Source organism: Bactrocera neohumeralis, chromosome 5, assembly GCF_024586455.1.
Source record: "Bactrocera neohumeralis isolate Rockhampton chromosome 5, APGP_CSIRO_Bneo_wtdbg2-racon-allhic-juicebox.fasta_v2, whole genome shotgun sequence".
Classification (NCBI taxonomy): domain Eukaryota; kingdom Metazoa; phylum Arthropoda; class Insecta; order Diptera; family Tephritidae; genus Bactrocera; species Bactrocera neohumeralis.
Window position 1 is genome coordinate 3267557 of NC_065922.1, and position 20062 is coordinate 3287618.

Genomic DNA, 20062 nt, shown 5'->3' on the forward strand with positions numbered 1-20062 from the left:
GTATAAATGGGGCTTTAATATCGTAATTATTTTTTTACTTTGAATGCGACTGTTTTAAATGTTGCTCAAAAACAGTTATACACCGCTTTCAGCGATACGGTTCGTAAATTGAAAAACATTATTTCCTGGTGTTGTTTTAACGACAGAAAACATTTCTGAAGTATTTTCGAGACATTTTGCGGACAGTTTTCGGTCGGATAAAAGACCGAGTCCGTTCCGATTAGACCCAACTGTCGTGGAAACGGAATATTTCTGTTATGGTGAAAATAATTTACAAGTATTGTCAGTGTAGATACGGCATTATAAACATAACTAGCAACAGTGTGATTCAAAATCCCTATTTTAATTTTATTGAATATATGTATCAAAAAATAAAAAACTTGAAAAAAAATGTATTTCATTTCAAACTATTGTTATTAGTTAAATATTTCATTTCTGCTCAACTGCAACAGTTCTTTGGGAAATGCAATGCAGCTTTGCGCAGCAATTTGTAATTGTTAACATAAAATTTAAATTTGAGAATGATACGGTCAAACTTTTCCGCAACAGATGTAAGTAATTTTACCAAAGAATAAGATAAATGAGTCTTTCATGCTTTTACTAAAATGATTTAAAAAAAATGTATTAGATTAAAAAACTTAATTTATTACTTCATTTAATAAACGCATTGCGCCCAATTAAAACTCAAGTGTGGCATTATTAATTAATGTCCCCCTTTTTGAAAGTAAAAACAATTTTCACTTACATAAATTTTTACAGATGCTCGATATACAATATTAACACCCAATTCGAGAAAATACAATTTTTATATGAAAAAAATTTAAAAAGAGATTTCTTTCTGTACCAGATTTGTGGTACCACAAAGGAATACAAATGGTAATGGGCAAAACTGCAACACTCTTCCATAGTTGTTTGTGTGTGTCACTCGTGAGGAGCATTGACTCATTCGCCATTTTTATTTTTTTCCATTTGTCTTTTTTGGGTGTTGCTGCAGACGAAAACTTAAAAAATCGCTAAAAATGGTGAGAATATACAGAAAAACAAAGCAAAATTAATTAAAAACTTATTTTTATCGCGTAAAGATCAAATATGTCTATAGTGTAACTGATTTCTTTGGTTTACTGAATAGTAAAATGTTGTAAATAACGCCGGGTGTTTCTCAATAAAATAGACGCATTGCCTAAGGCGTTTAGCATGAGGAATCACTATTGGTCTGGATGCACGTGCACATTTCAGTATCCATATATTGATGGTTACTGATTGCAGTTCCATAATTTCGTAATTTTAATGTAATTTAGTTTTTGAATTTGTTTTATGTTACCTTAAATTACTGGTTAAATTTTTATTTGAAGTTTCTGGAAGTTTGCTTCGGTGTTACGAAAAATAGAACTAATGGGTATCTAAAAATATAAAAAGCGAATGATAATTTTCATAATATTGTTCACCATAATTCCAATTAAATAAAATGACTATCTTACAAGAGAGTTTAAGTTTTGCACCTTGTGCTCGAAAAGTAGGGTTATAATGTAATGAATGATATTATATATTGAATTTTTATAAGTTGCGAAGAAAACTTTTTTAAAAAATGTTTATTATTTTATTTTAAGGAAATGTCTTTAAATCCTGTGCGCGTGCTTAAGAGCGAGGCGCAAGAAGAAAAGGCTGAAATGGCTCGCCTGTCATCTTTTATAGGAGCTATTGCTATCGGTGATCTTGTAAAAAGCACTTTGGGACCAAAAGGTATGGACAAGATTTTGGTAGCGCATGGTCGCAATGCTGGCCAAGTTGAAGTTACAAATGATGGTGCCACGATATTACGCGCTGTGGGAGTAGATAATCCAGCTGCTAAAATATTGGTAGACATGTCGCGTGTGCAAGACCAAGAAGTTGGAGATGGTACTACTTCAGTTACCGTGCTTGCTGCTGAGCTTTTACGGGAAGCCGAAAAATTAGTGGAACAAAAATTGCACCCACAAATTATCATTGCCGGTTGGCGTTTGGCTACCCAGGTGGCACGTGAAGCTCTTACACAAGCTTCTCAAGACAATTCAGCCAATGATGTCAAGTTTAAAGAAGATCTACTAAATATTGCGCGGACAACATTATCGTCAAAAATTTTACATCAACATAAAGAGTTTTTTTCAAAATTAGCTGTGGACGCGGTTCTGCGACTTAAAGGCTCTGGAGAATTGCATGCAATTCAAATAATAAAGAAGACCGGCGGCACATTGGATGACTCATTTTTAGATGATGGTTTTCTATTAGACAAAAAACCAGGAGTACATCAACCACAACGAGTAGGTTTTATTTATGTTTATAACTAAAAAATGTAAGAAAGATGTTCTTCATCAACGCGTTAAAACGGTTGTGAATTATGTTGCAATAGTAAGCCATATCACAGCCATTTTGACGAGTTTGATGCTGCAGCAATGCCATCATATTAATATACAATGTAATTAAATATTATCAACCTTTAAAGTTCATGTTAATATATAATAAAAAATTCATACACAAACAGATTGAAAAGGCGAAAATTCTAATTGCGAATACACCTATGGACACTGATAAGATCAAAGTATTCGGAAGTACTATCAAGGTAGACTCTTTGGCGAAAATTGCCGATTTGGAATTGGCCGAAAAAGAGAAGATGAAGGATAAGGTGCAGAAAATCTTGAACCACAATTGTAACGTGTTCATTAATCGTCAACTTATTTACAACTACCCTGAGCAATTGTTTGCGGATGCCGGCGTTATGGCTATTGAGCATGCTGATTTCGATGGAATCGAACGTTTAGCTCTTGTTATGGAATCGAACGTTTAGCTCTTGTTACTGGTGGTGAAATCGTTTCCACTTTTGACAACCCTTCGCTGGTCAAATTAGGTGAATGCGACGTCATCGAACAGGTAATGATTGGTGAGGACACACTTTTGCGTTTTAGTGGAGTGAAATTGGGCGAAGCTTGTACAGTTGTGATACGTGGTGCAACGCAACAAATCATCGATGAAGCTGATCGGTCATTGCATGATGCCCTATGTGTTCTAGCTGCTACTGTAAAGGAATCGCGCATTGTATATGGTGGCGGTTGTTCAGAAGCTCTAATGGCTAATGCCGTTTTCAAAAAGGCTGGAGAAACCCCAGGAAAAGAAGCAATTGCAATGGAAGCATTTGCCAGTAAGTATTTTTTTGAATTCTTTCTTTTCAAACATATAATTCCAAATACTAAAAATAAACCATTTGCAGGAGCTTTGTTGGCCCTGCCAACAGCTATTGCCGACAATGCCGGTTATGATTCAGCACAACTGGTATCAGAATTACGTGCTGCCCACGCACAAGGTAAATCAGCCATTGGCTTGGATATGGAAAAGGGTAAAGTAGGTGATATGAAAGAACTGGGAATTACAGAGTCTTTCGCTGTTAAACGTCAGGTATTAATGTCCGCATCAGAGGCAGCTGAAATGATATTACGCGTGGACGATATCATAAGATGTGCCCCAAGACGGCGTGTTCCTGACCGTGGTTACTGTTAGATTAAGTTTTTTATTATTGTATTAAAATACTTACTTAAGCAAAGTAAAACTATGTACTCCTTATCTGTTCAAATTATTTCATTCTACAAACAAAGCGTAAAAAAAATTATTAATATCTGTCCCCAATGCTGTCCGCTCTAATCCATTCTCCAGAAATTCGAAACATTGTACAGTTGACAGCTCTTGTTTCCGCACTTGTATCTCACTATATTAAAAATACTGATTTTTAAAATAAATCTGTTAATACTGGAAATTAATAAAAATAAATCTGTTTTAATATTTTTGCAAAAAAAACTTTATTCAATAAATCCACTAAAACAAGAAAAATATCAATACAATTATGGTGTCATACGGGCGTTCCGCTCCTGCTGGAAATACGTCGAAAGAAATAACTCTAAAAATTATCTTACGATGGTTCGGCACTATAAACAAATTTGTTGTCGAATATATATGTATATATATAATAGGTTGCAGTTAGTTAAAAATTGTTTAGATCTTAAATTCAAAGTCACGAACATTAATGCACACACATATTTGTGCGTCCGAAATAAGAGAACTAACTGCCGCGTATTAAGCCTTACTAATAGGTAGGTAACTCCTGCAGTTAGACCAAATTAGTAGAATAGCCTTTAGCGCAACCATTTAGGATATTACACATTCCATTTCTCCATGCTTTGGCACACAGTCCAGAACAAGAGCAACTGCACGAGCCATATATGTCATAGTGCCATAGCTACCACTGGGTGCACTGAGAGCGTGTTATGATAAAAATATAATTAATTAGTTAGTATAGCAATTTGATTATTTGTTGTTTTTATAATACAATCTTACCTATCGTATAAATGTTGACAGATATATGCTGCACCTCCACATAAGAGCATACCGGAAGCTGCCTGCTGGTCCTTGCCCTCTTTGGATTTGGCACAACATAGCATAGCATCACCTTGCACTTTACGTTGATCTTCTAGAAACAGTTGATTGGCTTTGTGAACCAAATGTTCAACATAGATAATACCGCCCAGAGAGGGTACCATATTATGTTCTGTCATAAGTGTGAGCACCATAAGGGCTTCCACCACCAATTGTCTATATTCTGGTTGTGGAATTTGATTAAGTGCCGTTTCTACTTCTAAAGCAAATTTCAATTCGCCGGTTGTCATTTCTTGTGTCAAACTCTGCGGTAATATGCGTCCTTCGATTGCCAATCCTTGGCATTTTTCAAGCACACTCCAGACGCGAGAATAGAAATCACGTGGTACCCGATTCAGTGCACCATCCAAGCGGCGGCGTCTTAACCATTGACCTTGACGATCATCGATTGTTGCTATAAGTGCATCATCTCCCTCTTGATCGCCCAAACCTATTTGACTCTTCTTGCTGACACGACTTGATTTACAGCTTACGATTGAGAGATTTCCACGTGCAACTGGATTAATGAAAAAACAATATTTGTTAATTGGAACGTCAACATTACATATTATTTAGTCATGGAATGACTCACCACTGCTCACAGCAAATTCTTTTCCGCTCAGTATGTGATAGAGCAAGTTCTTCATTTCAAATGGCGACAGGTTGAGCAAATGTTCCGAGGCTGCCTCACCGTCACAATTAAGTGTACGTGATAACTCCTTGGCCATTACCTGAATAATAAGCCCTACGCGCAGGCGCAACATTTCGTGAAATAGTTGTGGTTCGGTGCGTATAAACATAGCTAGATACACCATTAATTCCTGCGTCAACATCGCAGTACTTTCATCATCACCATAAGTCTGGGCACAATATTGATAAAAAGTAAAAAAAATAATCCACAAAATGGTTTGAGGATGTTCAACTTACATCATGGATCAGTTGACGTAACTCAATCTCTGGTAAAGGTGCAGTAATTGTATATTCATTATTGGGTGGCATTCCTACAGTGACCTAAGATTTTAATAAAAAATCTCAAAATGTTTCATCCAGTTTCAATCATACTTAAACGAGTACATATGTATGTACTCACATATATGTATACATGCATATGCATAAATTTACCTGCTTCTGTCGCACCAACAGATCGGTTACGGCCTTGGCAAGATCCTCGACACGTTTTCCAAGCATTCCGGCTGTGTGGCGCACAAGGCCCCAAAGTTTCTGTTGACAAGCTTTTTCGTAGAGGCCTTTAAGGAGATCCCGCACAGTGACGACGCGACCTTCCTCCAACATCCCTTGAGTGGGAAGAAGTGAAGAATTAGTAAGAGTAGTGTCAATGATAACCGTGGGTAGAAGTTCTGTATTGTCGCATAGCTCGCCCTTTATGACTGAAGCAATAGCAATGGCCTCATCCACATCTTCCTGCTCAACGTCTTTTATAAATAATTACACACGCACACATAGATGTACGTACATACAAACGTTGATGGAGAAACATTAGGCACATAAATGCTCGTGAAAATACAGAAACAAAAAGGGACGTGGCCATTACAATGCGGGTAGTATATAATAATTATTTAATTTTTGGAAATTAATTAGAAGTATGTACACAGAAGTGGAAAATATGCATGTATATTTTTAAAAACAAATATTTTAAATTACGTAAAATCCATTAAAGTTGAAAAATCATTTTGAAATATCATTGGTAATCAGGGATTGTTACATGCAGTGAATGAACGCACATTTATAAACAAAAATACATATATACATATAAACATAGATAAAAATTAAAACAAAAGAGAGAAATATAAGAAGAATTGATTAGACGGAAGTATACGCAAAATTTTTAATTACAGTTCAGTATTTATTATTATTTGTAAACCTTGTATAAATTAACATAAAAATTTTTTTTGCTCGTATGGAGTTTTTAATATTTGTATTGCTGCTGGAATTTTAATTGTCAAGCATTCAATAAGTAAACAACTGTGATTTAAGAGTTTTGCGAATGTAAATGGTTAACAAAATTTCGAAGAGTGAATAACTAAAAAAAATTATAGATATATTCCTTTTTTTTTAGTTTAAAACCCTAGGCTAGTTTCAGATACCGAGGTGTGCTTTGGAAGTTTTTTTCGCTTTTGAAATCACAAAGTTCAATATTATAATTATTGATCTTCTCGAAAACTAGCCTAGGTTATCTTTATCAAATAGTACACAATTTTAATGATATTTTTTCTGAACGAAAAATTAAATTAAATTATTTCGGTGAATTGGATAATTATATATGTGTGTATATGTATGCAAATGCATTTACTTAGGTGCCGAAATTAAAAAATATAACTTACCGGAATCTTTATTCCTCAAACCTAAGCCAGCTAATGAATAAAATTTTCACAAAGAGAGAAATTAAGAAGTAGAAATCAATGCACGTTTTCAGAAAAAAGTAGACAACATCAATTTGAAATAGGCAATAATCGAGATAAAGTTTAATATAGAGGGAGTTGGACCACGAGTTTAGATGAATACGGGATAGGGTGGAATAAGGATAAACTGCGAGTAACACATCACTTCTATAATAATTTATTTTAGGAATATTTGAATGTGTGTATGTATATGTAAAATATGTGTGCATGTGAGCGGGAACACTTTTAATCATTTTGCAAGTCATTCAATACATATGTATGTATGTATGTATGCAAGTAAACGTTACTGCACTTACCAGTATTGAAGTCCAACCCCTGTGTGTCGACCAAATATTGCAAAATGTCTCCTTGTTCTTCCAGATTCTCCGTTTCACGCAACATTGCAATTAATTCCTCTACTTCTGTGTCGGCAAAATTAGTGTCCGTGCGATGGCGTTGAACAAGAATTTTCGGTATAGCTTGTACTAATGATCGTACAGGGTTCATATTTACAAATTATAACGTCAAACCAAAACAATGAAATTATAATAAGAAATAAAAATATGAAAATCGAATGAAAATAAAACAGTTATAACATATAATATTAATACATAATAATAAACAAACTTAAGACGAAACTAGTATTCGACAATGCAACCACTTTATCAGTAAAATATCTGCACATATATTGCAAATGTTGTTAATTACAAATATTACAATAACTCATCATTTCATCGACTGACACATCTATGAATGATCCAACATAATTGGTTAAATTGAACCATTGCATTCTCGGACACCTTGCACTAAAAATGAAACTAAAACCACTACTAACTTTCTTGTTGTCTTGTAAACTCACTGCGGCGTTCAATGGCCGAACGATTATGATGTGGATCAATGGGGTAGATATTTTCACGAATCAATGGATCCACTGTGAGGGTGGGACCTTCTTCTGGTGTTGTTGCAAAAACACTGATATTATTAGCCTTATTTGGCTGTAACCATGGTGGCGGAATCACCGATGATAAACGTCTTTCCGTTAATGGTGTCGGACCTTCCATACCCAAATTATCAGCTATAAAAGTAAGTAATAGAGAATGAACATTTCATAATAAGACTGTTTATTATTGTATACTTACAATCGACATTAATTGAACGGGTTTTTTTAATAGCACCCTTGCAAGACATACGCCTGCGTAATTGACGTGGCCGCAAATGTGCGCCATGTAGTTTCATCATGCCGCGATGGCTAAATGAGCGCAACAAGTGCTCGTCCAAATATGCCTGTACGTCGGGATTTAAACGATCTGGGTAACCATCTTCTGTGCTTCCCAAAAAGCTTAGATCGGTGATGGCGGACGTATTTAAGAAGTCCTTGAGGTTGCCCAGCATAACTCGAGTGCCATTAATATATCCAGACTTAAGCTTACGCATTGTTTGGATCATAGCCAGTGGTATTTTATCTTGATCTGTGCGAAATATTACAGTTATTATTGTATATAGAACTTTTTCGGATAATAACAATAACTTTAACGAAAAATAGCTATAATCCTATTAATATATATTAATCAAGCTTCTACTATTATGTAATTATTGACAAATGTTCATGAAAATTGCGATTAAAATACATACTCTCAATAGGATGAATCATACCATACCTATTTCAAGATAGTATTTTGATAAGTTATATACATTTACATAATAAATATTAATGAATGTGTTATTTAAAAAGTCAACTTACAATACAATTAAAGTTAGTATTAATCCCATAACAGATTTGGTATGGTTTTGCTTAAATGTGGTATTGGTATTGTGTATATGTAGGTACGTACTTGTGCATATTTACATGTGCAATATTTCATAAATACAGAGTTAAACAATTTAGTTTTAAAAGTATGAAAAAGATATGCAAAGAAAAGTTACGGCAGAAACTAGGAAAAATTTGGTCATTTTATAAATTTCATTTTAAGCGTTCTTCATATAAAAATTATTTCTAACTACAAAAGCAAAACATTTCTAAATATATTTGTGGCATTAGTTATTTAAATAAATAATTTACCACCAAATTACAATGACTAGCTCATATATGTATATGTATTAGACTGTGTGTGTGCGGATGTTAGCTATGCAAGCTAGAGTTTAATTCTAGAAGAAGCTCGCATATGACATTCTTACATGTAGTTTATATTTATATATAATATATGTACATATGTAAAAGAGGTGAATTGAAGGAAAAACATGCGAACAAAAAATTAAATTAAAAGATAGAAATGTTTTCTTTTCTTAAACAATGGCAAGTGTAAAAAATAAATAAGAAATTATGCATATTTCGATATACCGATCTTTATAAATATAAAATTTTGAACCTTTACTTTATTTAGCAGATACTAGTTATTTTTAGTTAAGTAAATAATTACGTACAGACTATAGTATTTAAACGTGTATAATACAAAGCTATAAGATGGCTGCCTTCATGTTTGTAAGAAAGATATAATGTAATTACCTAGCATGTAATGCGTGGCCATTAGAGTTATAGTCGGTCTTCCTAACATGTGCCGCCAATTGTTTGTTAGGAAAGCTAAATTTGTTGTGAAATTGCTAGCAAGCAAATCAGGATCACGAGTTGTGTAGTACTCTTCAAAATCGATATTCTGCGACGATGTTCATTCCAATTGAATTGCATTGCATTAGTGGGTGAAATACGAGCAAATTAATTTGAAATTATGTTTTAAGTTTTGACTGAGTGAGAAAGGTATACATAAGTACGTATATACTCTTGTTTATACTTGTCTCTTATATAAGTACATACTTAGATTTAAACTTTACGCATTTTTTCGTTTTTCATAACATTTCTGAGTTAATGAGATTCGCAAATGCATTTTTTGAGAGTATGTTTTGCCAACATGTACATAAAAACTACTGCGGTTAAAATTTTTTTTAGCAGGATCTAAACTTTCGACCGGGATAAAATTAATAGCAAACTACAAATTATTAAAAAAAAACTACGTGTAAATGTGTCGGTGAAAATTGACTATTTAATGTGAATGTATGTAAAAGCAAGCGTTAACATATTGTTAGGAACCAGTTTTAAGGTTATAGTAATATAGAATAACATGGACCAATAAAAATGCAAAATTAATTTATATGTTAAAACCCAATTCCAAATCTTGATGTAATTTACACAATCTGTAAGATGATTCTTGCTTTTACATAAAATTCTACACGAAAGTTTTCTAGATAAAAACTATGTTAATATGTCCCTGTACACAAAGTGGTAATAGAATATATTAAAAATACAGATGTATGTATGTTGAGCAAAGTAGAGCATATACAAATATGTAAGTGATACATAAAAGGGCTTTACAGCAGCATACACCAAATTAAAGAAAACATACAAATATTATTTAACCGACCTAAATGAATTTTTCTCAAAACTAGAGTCACTAACGGACGACCCAGCAGATCCCAAGCGGATTTTAGGAAATTTATCTCTCCTTTCAGGATGTCAATCATTAATTCATTATCAGATGCGATATAAAATCGACTCAAGTCAACAAACTAATGTAAATAATAACGCAACAGATTGTAATTAATTTGAATAATTTCAAGGGAATTATGAATCGTCATTCAACACAGATGTAACAATGATTGTAGCACTCGATTTAACAAATATATAGATTACACATATATTTTTGATATTGCAATAGTACTTAAAAAATCTAAGCGAATGCATACATTATTCAAATGACGAATCATAGTTAAAACCCTGTAACAAATTTTATATACATATGTATGTATGTATGTACACACATATGTACTTATAATAAAGCAAAACCTTTAACTTACTTGTGGTGTAAAGGCAAATATACGATCCTTAAGTGAGTATAATTTGCTGGTGCTCAAAATACCCACATCGCGAGACTTACGCCCTGTTAATCCTAATTTCCGATTACGACCCAAATACGTGTACAAATGGCTAAGAACTCGAGCTGGCTGTACTTCAATTGGCGCCACTTCAGCTATTGTTTGTACATGCAAATCATGTTCTGTCAACTTGTCACGTATTTCGTTATCCTCAGCTATGATGACCACTTGGACAACAACGTCAGGTTTCTTTTGGGCACCTAGACGACGATTTAACGGATCTAATTCTCCGACTGCCAAGAAACCCTGGAGAATGGAAAAAATACATTAATTCCTATAATATGAACATCATCAGAGAAGAATTATTAAATAAATATACTTAAAAAATGTGAAAAGTAATGAAAATATTATATTGAAAACATATTTGGCTTCAATGGTCGAGAGCTCTATTTTCGTTATAACAATGTGAGGAGAACGTTATTATGAATTATACACATATGAGTTAAGAGTGTACTCATTTTAATAATTTTAAACTTCTTAAACATTTGAGCAATATATGGTGCGTACCTCCTGTAATAGTCGACCTAATATGAACAAAGATTGTCCCCAAAGGAATGGGCATCTGCCTACTACTTCACGCGGTTGCGAGCCGGGATGTTGGTATTCGTTTGATACCAAATTATGCGGAACTGCATAACTTTCAGGTATAAGTAATGTCCCATCGTCTGCTCGGACCATAATTTTCTAAAAAAAAATATTTAAGATTAATAAGTTTGATTTGTTTTGTAAATGTATTATTTGATTGTCCATCCAATACCTCAAGGCGATCTGCATATTCCTTCACTGCTAATTTGTCATTTTGAAAAGCGTGGAAAAGAATGAGGTAACAATAAAACAGAGGCCACTCGCACTCGATGTTTTCAAACATTCTGAGTTCCCAACGTTCGTAGTATAAGCGAGATGGATCCTCTTTGGGTGTACGGTAGCCATCTCGTAAAAAGCGTTTGCAGCCATATTTTCCTTGAAGTCGTGATAAAATGGCATCTTTCGTGTTACGTATTAATTGTGGGTCATCAGCAGCAAACGCTGGAAATCCAATTACGCAAAGCAATCCCGAGTCAAGTTCTTTGCTGTTTGATTCGCGTGGTAACATAGATTGCAAAACAGCCTGACATTTATGTGCTTCATCAGCTAAAACATGTATAACACTTGCAGGACCTCCTCGGGCACCAAATAAGTCCAGTTCGTTCATTGCTTCTAGAGCTGCTTTGGCCATACCAATTGAACTTGCATTTAGTTCTGGCTCACCTGTTGAAATAAATTCATTTATACTATTTTTACAATTATGGTCATATGTTATTTTTCACCGTGATTAGTTTTGTCGCCTCGCTCCCAAATACCATAATCGGGAATACAATATGCCGACTCTATGTAGAATACCAGATTTTGAATAAATGAAACTTCATCTAAAGAAAATACAATCTGCAACCCAGATGCTGTCATCTGTGCTAAAATCAAAAGATACAAAGAAACTGCGTCGATTTGTAAATGACCCCATTCCCCATCTCCAACAACAGGTTGTCCATTTTTACTCGAATATTTTGCGTGCAATGAGTCCAATGGGTTTTGCGTCATTTTGAATCGTTCTACTTTATCTTTTTGATTCATCATTGCCATAAGTAAGCCTCTCATTAATTTCACGCAACTTTGTTCCAACTCATAGCATTTAGCTCTATCTTCATCTTGATCCGCAATTTTCTTGTAGGCCATCGAAAGACCCCATACGGCCAATATACAGTAAACATTATCACGTATCCAAGCATGGGAATTAATGTTTGAGGCAGGAAATAAGCCAGTAACAGGTTCTTGGTGCGACATGATCAGGCGGTGCACTATACGCTGGTAATAGTCCAGCCGGACGCCCGAATTGCTGCGGGAACGCATTTTTTTGCTTTCGAATGCAACACGTTCTTTGTAAAAGAAAGCGAGATCAAACTATTTTAAGAGCCCTGTCTGGGGGCTCTTGTGGTTTGTCAGGCAGCCCTCCCTGCAATATCCTTATGTAAGATTCGTTCTTAGCCCCACGAATTTTTCTGTAATTCAATTACAAATAATATTCTGCTTATATGCAATCGATTTGATAACAATTATTTCTTACTAATATGCACAAATTCACTATTTTAACAAAAATTAATCCCACAAAATAGTAAAAATATTGCCAGATGATTACTGCTACGCTTCCGCCTTCCAAAAATGTCACGCCAATGTCAAAGTAATCACTGCGAGTATCAGCTGATGAACGAAATTCCCTCACAATGAGATATTTTTGAGTTTACCAGCAACTATATTTTTTATGGACCTTTTAAAAATAAAGCCACATTCGATAAGAAAATGGTCCATAAATATTTATATCAGATTTTTATCTCTGATTTGTGTGTACGACTAACTATAGTTAGTTTATAAACTTAAGTTTTAAATGTCCTGTTCACAATGAATTATTTACATTCCATGGTGGATCCTAAGCAGTCACTTAAAACAGTTTGCAATTTCTAATTAGTTTTATTTCTCTCTCTCTCTCTCTCTCTCTCTTACTCTCCTACTCGCACAAGATTTTAGCGCAAATCTTATTTTTGGTGCATTTTAAAAATTGGCAGTGAAGGACGTCAATAGAATTTTAAATTGGTTTTAATATATTTTAATTCCGCAATCATATTTTCTTATTTTACACAAGTTTCCATTTTACGAAAATATTCTAAGAGTAAAGAGTTCCTAGCGATAAGGAAAAATATTGACAGTTGTTTCGGAAATAGCAAGTGACTACTTCGGTTATATACAATCCAAATCTGCCTCAAAACACACATAAATATATGTAGATACATCTTGAAGTTTTCTAAATAGTAAATCGCGGTTATAAGTACATTTGGAGCGGTTTTTAATTGTCTATATAACAAAGAGTGAAAGGCAGGTCACCAATTTGTTTGTATATATGCAGTAATAATGTCGAGAAATGTGTTGGATAGCGGTGGTTGTGGAGATGGAAGTGAAGGACGCGGAGACTATAAGGACATTTACGAATTATTGGCAGAATTATGCAAAAATTTGGCAGGACCGTCTGAAAATCATAGTAAGTCAACTTTCCAGAATTTAATGATGTAACAATATTAAATTCTGCAGTTGTTTGTTCAGAAAAACTTTAAATAAAAGAAAAATTAGTTTGAATAGTGACATCTAATCAAATCAAATCATAAAGCTGAAAAATTAATTTATAAATATATTTAAAATTCTATTAATATTTAATGAATTGTTTCCGTGCGTCCAAATTTATTTTTAATTATAAAATATGTTTCCTTTAACATCCTTCGATTTGCTTTACAGGAGAAATTTTACGTCACGTAACACAGTACATATCCAACTGTCCCACTGCTTTGGGCTCAACATTGCCTTTCGACGAAACCTCAATTCTAACAAAAATCACACATCATCTTGACTCCTCTGCTGCTAAAAGTGTTACTTCGAATTTATGCCCTGCTGGATCACAATTCGGTGCAACGGGAAGTGATTGTGCTAATTCTAAAGGAGAAACAAGCAGTTTTATAAACAATAGTGCGTTATTTTTAAAATTTCATGAGCAACTCAAAGCAGCAGTAAGTAAAACTTTTCAGAAACGGGGAGAAAATTATTTATTTATTTTTTTTTAAACATTTCATAGCTTCCTGATGAGCATCAACGTACCGCATTGCTAACTTTTCTATATTTTATGTCTGACTCCAAATATTCAACTGATAATGGGCACAATGTTGGGAATGTTAACAGTCACCGTAGTCAATTAATGGCTTCGACTAACTCAGCGTTTCAATCAATCCGATCACATTTGTTGCACAAAACTTCTAGTCAGCAGCAACCTCAACATTCCGTACTTCCTGTTAACAATAGAGCCAGAAATGTAAGTTATTAAAAATGATAAAAATTATTGAGAAATTAAAAAGTTGGTTTTCAAACACACTTTTTATATCAACATACTTCACAGGAAGAAAGCGTAAAACCAATGGTATCTGGTCGTAGTGCCTTTAGTCGTATGACACCTGAAAATGATCCAACCGGTGGAAATTGTGGTGTTATTCATGGAGTAAACTTTCCATCTCTACGTGCTGATGGTAGTAAATCACTCGACCTACAAAATAATGTAAACGACGACATAGTACAAAATATTATATACGTATTTACGGGTATTCAGGGAAAATACCTCAAAAAGGACGTAATATCAGGACGTTTTAAATTAGATTCAAAGGTGAAGTCTTTAAACGTGATTCAAGCAGGAATGCTTCTGAGGCTTTCTGAATTGGGGTATGCTATGACTAAGCGATACCATATTCCATTACTTATATATCATATCTGTATATATATATTTATATCTTGCAGGTACTACCATGACTTGGTTCAGTCATATACAGATAGCAAAAGTGGCTTATGCCCTTTGGGTCTTATGGGACAGGGGTTTGTGTCCGCTTTAAAAAAAGAACTAACTAGATATTATGGCATGGTTGCAACACTTCAAGAGCAGGTATTGTTTTATGAAGGTTATTTAAATTAGTTCTGAGATTTTTTTTTATTTGTCAGTTAAACAGGCAAAGAGATCATGAACATAAAACAATTTTAAGAGGCAACAGTATTATACCAATGCGTCACGAAAGACTAACTTTAATGAAAATTCTAGTATGGTCAGTTGACGCACTTAAGAGGTTGCAATGGCTAGCGACTATAGCGGAGGCATGCCAGGAGAAGAAAGGTGGTGCTCTCGCTTCAACGGTACATAGTTTTTTAAATAACGGTAATCCCACTGTAAAGTCTCTAGTTCGTGAGCTTTTACTTGCGATTTGTGGTCCACTTTATCAAATGCTCTCACATTGGCTGTTGGAAGGAGAAATTTGCGATCCACATGGTGAGTTCTTCATTGAATGTTTGGCAGAAGTTGGACCTGATCGCTTGTGGCATGATAAATATAGAGTACGCATAGCTATGTTGCCAAATTTTATGTCAACTGAAATGGCACACAAAATTTTGGTAACAGGAAAGAGCATAAATTTTTTGTGTGAAATATGTGAAGATAAGAGACCAGTTAAAGGACGGGATGAATTACGTCTATGTATCGAAGAAAATGGTAAGATTTGGAACTTACATTGATTAAATGCAAATAATGAAAACAATCTTTGTATTAACAGCGGATCACATATTTTCACGAGTAGCCGATACGAAATTGCATTCGACTATCGATGCTATTTACTTGAATACTTCGAAGCGTGTGCTAGATATTGTCATGGGCCCACATAAACTTCTCGAACATCTTCAGGCAATGCGTCGTTATCTTCTACTTGGACAAGGAGACTTTATTGGAATCCTTATGGAAAATTTGAAGTAAGAAGATAATGTAGTTAATTTGTTGGTATACATATACATACATGTAAAATATGTCCTGTTTCATAATTCATAGATGCGAGTTGGATAAACCAGCAAAGGAACTTTACTCTTACGATCTTTCATCGATAATGGATGCCGCCATAAGATCAACAAATGCGCAATATGACGATCCAGAAATTCTCAATCATCTAGATGTACGGTTGCTAACACCCTGCGATGGCGATATTGGTTGGGATATACTATCATTACAATATACCGTACGCGGACCTTTAGCTACAATGCTCGAACCGTGTATGGGCATTTATCAAATCCTTTTCAAACCTCTATGGCGTATGAAACACATGGAATTCGTACTATCCTCTAAAATTTGGAAGGATCAAAAGTGCAACGCAAAGGTAAGTTATAAATAAACTGAGTATATTTATCTTACCCAACTTTGTTTATATATTACTTGGAATACTGTTTACATACACGTTTATGTTGTTGTTGTTAAGAGTTATCCCAATTGTATTGTAGTGGTTTATTGATTATTTAGGTAGACCCCCCCTTGGTGAAATTTCGTAAAAAAAAATAAAAACAAAAACTTAAGTAGGGTCGACGGATTTTCATTGATCGCTTATTTAATATGTTAAATATTTATGAGATGATAATAGCCGATGGGGTAGAGTTCGTCAAAGGGAAATAGCCGGTAATCTAATCCAAAACGAATTTATATGACATGTGATAAGTGAATAATAAGTACAAGCACATGTAATTCACAATCCCACCACTAATACAACACATATGTATGTACATAAGTAAAATTTCAGTATTATTTTATTTATTTGTTTTGCATAAAATATAATCGCCAGTACTAAATTATGCTCATAAAACAATGTTTTGCCCTTTACATTGTATAAAATTGAACTTATCTCCCGAATGTTAAACTAATTTTATAACACCAATATACGAATTCCAATGGAATAAATGTTAAATATGTAGAATGCTTGTAGTTTATTTGATATGAAACGCCATTTGAATGTCCTTACAACTTGGCCTCTGTCTTAAGCAGAGGTGCCAATTTTTGTGTTAACATTATGTTACCGGAAATCTTGAGTTTGCCTTTCATAAAAGCGGCTTGGGGATTGAGTTTTCCGAGAGCAATGTCCACCATGTCTTCATCGGCCACTGTCAATGTAGTGTCGACTTTAATACCTTGTGCTGGACCTTCGTATGCTTTAGCGTTTTTGCAATCCAGAGCTGTAAATAATATATCATATATTTTTTGTTGTGTATACTTATGGAAATATACAAATGTATGTTTTATATGATTTATGCACATTGAACTTTTCAAAAGGTTTTTCGAACTTGAATATCTCGACTATTAATTGATCAAAAATCAATCCAAATAATTGGACTTAGTCACCACTTACTCCATTCTTTAGCCACTTTGCCATCTTTGGTGATTTTGTAGAGAAACACCCCATTTATAGATTTAGCCTTCGCTTCGTTTCCTTTTAGGCCATCGATAATTTTTTCAAATACGGCATCAGATGCAAGTGACATTTTAATAAATAGCAGCAATATTCTTGTAAAAAGATTATATATTAGTCTTTAGTGCACTATAGTCAAAGTCCACACAATGCTGATAGACGAAAAGGCAAACGTCAAGTAAAGAGAAAAATTGCTTCACATGTGGATTTTATGTCGATTGCGCTGTCGTCGAAAATGCTTCGGAATGTATACAAACATGTTGCCCATCCATCTATGTATCTACATACTTCAACCCCACTGTCAACATTTTGTATATTGTTAAAGTGCAATTAGCTACCATCGTATAGTATGGTCGTTGTAGTAAACATAGTATATTTCCGTACAAGTGCCCAGTAGAACTGAGTCAGTTTCATTGATTTAACAGAATATATTAAACGACTGATAAATACCGTAATGATGATTTAAAAAATTAAGTAAGTGATAAAATGTAATATTAATTTATCTGTCATTAATTGCGAATGTTGTGAAAAATTGTACTGCTAAAATAAAGTAATTATGTCTCAAGAAAGATGAAATCGGAACGAATTATAAGCTCTACACCCAATTATTTTTATACCCTGAACGGGATATATTAAATTTACCCAAAAGGAAACGTCAGAGAGCCTGGATATGATAGCGTTGCAACCGAAGTTAAAATTTTATTTGTTATAGTCTTTAAGTTATATTTTGCTATGATGTTACCTTTGTTCTATTCTAATTTTTAATTATTTGAATTTAGTTTAATACAAATTTGTACAAAATATTTTCTCTATTAAAGCCACTCCGAGCTATAGGCAGTGAACTGAATCAGGTGCTCTATCGCTTGCATCTCCTCACGTCCGAAATGATACATTTCATCCATCAGATGCAGTATTACATACTCTTCGAAGTAATTGAATGTTCTTGGGCTGAACTGCAGGACCGTGTACAAAGTGCAAAGGCATTAGATGACATCCTTGATGCTCACGATGAATTTCTGAATGCCATTAAATGTGGCGCTTTCCTTGACTCTAATTCGGGACAATTGTGCCAGAATATGGAAAACGTGTACGATGGTATAATACGGTTGGAGTTGTGGCAAAACAAATTCTACGAAATCTGCTTTAAGGAGTTATCAGCTCGTAAAGAGTATGAAAATCACATATTTATATCTGAAGAGGCAGGAGAATTCGGAGTAACTGCTGAGCGTCAATTAGAACGGGATCAAGAGCGTAAGATATTCGAACAAATAATTGGAAGCTATCACAAGTCCTTGGATAACATTTGCGCCGATTATGAAAAGGCAGTACGCTGCTTTTTGTTGGCACTGAATTCGCATAACGATCATAATTTACAGTTATTCGGCATACGGTTGGACTTTAATGAATATTACAAAAAGCGCGATCAACGCCTTTGTGTGCCGTTGACTTTCGAGCACATGCGAATGAGTATTATGTTCAATGGGAATAAGAGTTTGGCGGGAAGTCGATATTCGGCGGTGAATTGACATACGCCCCTTTCGCTGTGGTGCAATGCGGTCCATTTAAGTGATGACTGCTTTAACAATAATAATATTGAATACAATACCTATTTGAATTCCCCAAAATATCTACATAAAACTTCTTCAGAGGATTTGAATAAATATCCCAGGAAAAGAATTAATAAACAATCCAACGAAGGCATAATGTTAATTTATCCGCTAAGGGACCAACAAATATTAGGAAAACGAGATTATGATAGGGAAGATATGTATTGCAGTCACCAGAGTGCCAATGCAATTTTGCCAAGCTATTTAACTACACGTACTTCATTAGCAACTTCAATACGTCCCATATTTATAGCAGAGAAGAATCGCTTTTATATGTCCTGTTGTGAAATCTTGTAAAGATAGTATGCCACGGATACATCAGATGAAGGTGGAACTTATTTAATTATTTCTATGAAAGTTTTGAAACATGAAAAAAACTGCAATATTTTATCTGTGCATGTGATGGAATGAATATTATAGAAAAATGTCGATTGTTTTAAATTCTGAGTATCATTTTCGTTTAGTTTCCCCATTTAAATTAAACAAAATATTTTAAACCTATTTTCGGTATTTTATAAAAATGAAGCCCAATTTAATATTTATTGGTAGTAACTATATAGCACTTACTTTATGAAATTTCGAAGTTGTAAGACCTAAATATAAACATATTCGTAATAGTTATAAGTTGATTTTTCTCGTTTAATGAATTTAAATGTCAAAAGTATTTTGTTATTAGAATAAACTCCACTAAAGAGAAAACATTAATGAAGGCAAAGCATTTTCCACAATGCACTTTTATTATTCATATATTTGACCGTAAAGCAGGGGATCGAACTGTTCTACAAGCACGGTTACAACGTCATAATAAGCTTAGAGTACATACACTTTTTGACTGACCACTGGAGTCAATGAAGGAAATAGTGGTTAT

At 34.1% G+C, this 20062-nt stretch overlaps 4 protein-coding genes across 13 annotated transcripts; 2 read left to right on the forward strand and 2 right to left on the reverse strand.

Moving 5' to 3' along the window:
* The first annotated feature begins 815 nt into the window (after window positions 1-815).
* Window positions 816-3807, forward strand: LOC126758345 (T-complex protein 1 subunit beta). Its single transcript, XM_050472593.1, is given in 5 exon segments — window positions 816-1022; window positions 1608-2297; window positions 2519-2779; window positions 2782-3172; window positions 3242-3807. Coding segments are annotated over 5 exon segments (1632 nt in total). The 5' UTR covers window positions 816-1019; the 3' UTR covers window positions 3529-3807.
* LOC126758337 (probable phosphorylase b kinase regulatory subunit alpha) lies at window positions 3800-13167 on the reverse strand. 10 transcript variants are annotated; one of them, XM_050472577.1, is made up of 15 exons: window positions 12859-13167; window positions 12068-12793; window positions 11518-12008; window positions 11268-11444; window positions 10683-11006; window positions 9340-9487; window positions 7976-8305; window positions 7672-7911; window positions 7154-7321; window positions 6780-6809; window positions 5560-5870; window positions 5365-5448; window positions 5033-5297; window positions 4360-4954; window positions 3800-4276 (listed from the first exon to the last, which is right to left on the reverse strand). In XM_050472577.1, exons 2-15 carry the CDS (start codon window positions 12642-12644, stop codon window positions 4171-4173), a joined length of 3846 nt encoding a protein of 1281 aa, XP_050328534.1. In that variant the 5' UTR covers window positions 12645-12793; window positions 12859-13167; the 3' UTR covers window positions 3800-4170. The 10 variants fall into 10 exon arrangements, with proteins under 10 accessions (XP_050328534.1, XP_050328533.1, XP_050328537.1 ...); XM_050472576.1 differs by lacking the exon at window positions 9340-9487 and adding an exon at window positions 10250-10394 and having other exon boundaries at window positions 5030-5297; window positions 12859-13166; XM_050472580.1 differs by having other exon boundaries at window positions 5030-5297; window positions 7154-7258; window positions 7696-7911; window positions 12859-13165.
* A 131-nt stretch (window positions 13168-13298) lies between these two features.
* Window positions 13299-19903, forward strand: LOC126758341 (gamma-tubulin complex component 3). Its single transcript, XM_050472589.1, has 9 exons — window positions 13299-13824; window positions 14076-14344; window positions 14410-14643; window positions 14728-15044; window positions 15120-15261; window positions 15318-15858; window positions 15920-16112; window positions 16189-16510; window positions 18406-19903. The coding sequence occupies exons 1-9, from the start codon at window positions 13698-13700 to the stop codon at window positions 19111-19113; spliced, it is 2853 nt and encodes a 950-aa protein (XP_050328546.1). The 5' UTR covers window positions 13299-13697; the 3' UTR covers window positions 19114-19903.
* LOC126758354 (peroxisomal multifunctional enzyme type 2) lies at window positions 16900-17774 on the reverse strand. The gene is made up of 2 exons (XM_050472610.1): window positions 17528-17774; window positions 16900-17354 (listed from the first exon to the last, which is right to left on the reverse strand). Exons 1-2 carry the CDS (start codon window positions 17658-17660, stop codon window positions 17140-17142), a joined length of 348 nt encoding a protein of 115 aa, XP_050328567.1. The 5' UTR covers window positions 17661-17774; the 3' UTR covers window positions 16900-17139.
* Window positions 19904-20062: the final 159 nt, after the last annotated feature.

What these genes read in the sequence shown, in the direction of transcription:
- LOC126758354 (XM_050472610.1), bottom strand. Translation starts at nt 17,660, where the DNA reads ATGTCACTTGCATCTGATGCCGTATTTGAAAAAATTATCGATGGCCTA. An exon ending in CAAAGTGGCTAAAGAATGGA is followed by an intron (nt 17,355 to 17,527) that starts GTAAGTGGTGAC and finishes TATTATTTACAG; the next exon opens with CTCTGGATTGCAAAAACGCT.
- LOC126758337 (XM_050472575.1), bottom strand. Translation starts at nt 12,644, where the DNA reads ATGCGTTCCCGCAGCAATTCGGGCGTCCGGCTGGACTATTACCAGCGT. An exon ending in TAGGTCGACTATTACAGGAG is followed by an intron (nt 11,007 to 11,267) that starts GTACGCACCATA and finishes TCCATTCTCCAG; the next exon opens with GGTTTCTTGGCAGTCGGAGA. An exon ending in GTTTACAAGACAACAAGAAA is followed by an intron (nt 7,322 to 7,671) that starts GTTAGTAGTGGT and finishes TACGATCATTAG; the next exon opens with TACAAGCTATACCGAAAATT.
- LOC126758341 (XM_050472589.1), top strand. Translation starts at nt 13,698, where the DNA reads ATGTCGAGAAATGTGTTGGATAGCGGTGGTTGTGGAGATGGAAGTGAA. An exon ending in ATCCTTATGGAAAATTTGAA is followed by an intron (nt 16,113 to 16,188) that starts GTAAGAAGATAA and finishes CATAATTCATAG; the next exon opens with ATGCGAGTTGGATAAACCAG. An exon ending in ATCAAAAGTGCAACGCAAAG is followed by an intron (nt 16,511 to 18,405) that starts GTAAGTTATAAA and finishes TCTCTATTAAAG; the next exon opens with CCACTCCGAGCTATAGGCAG.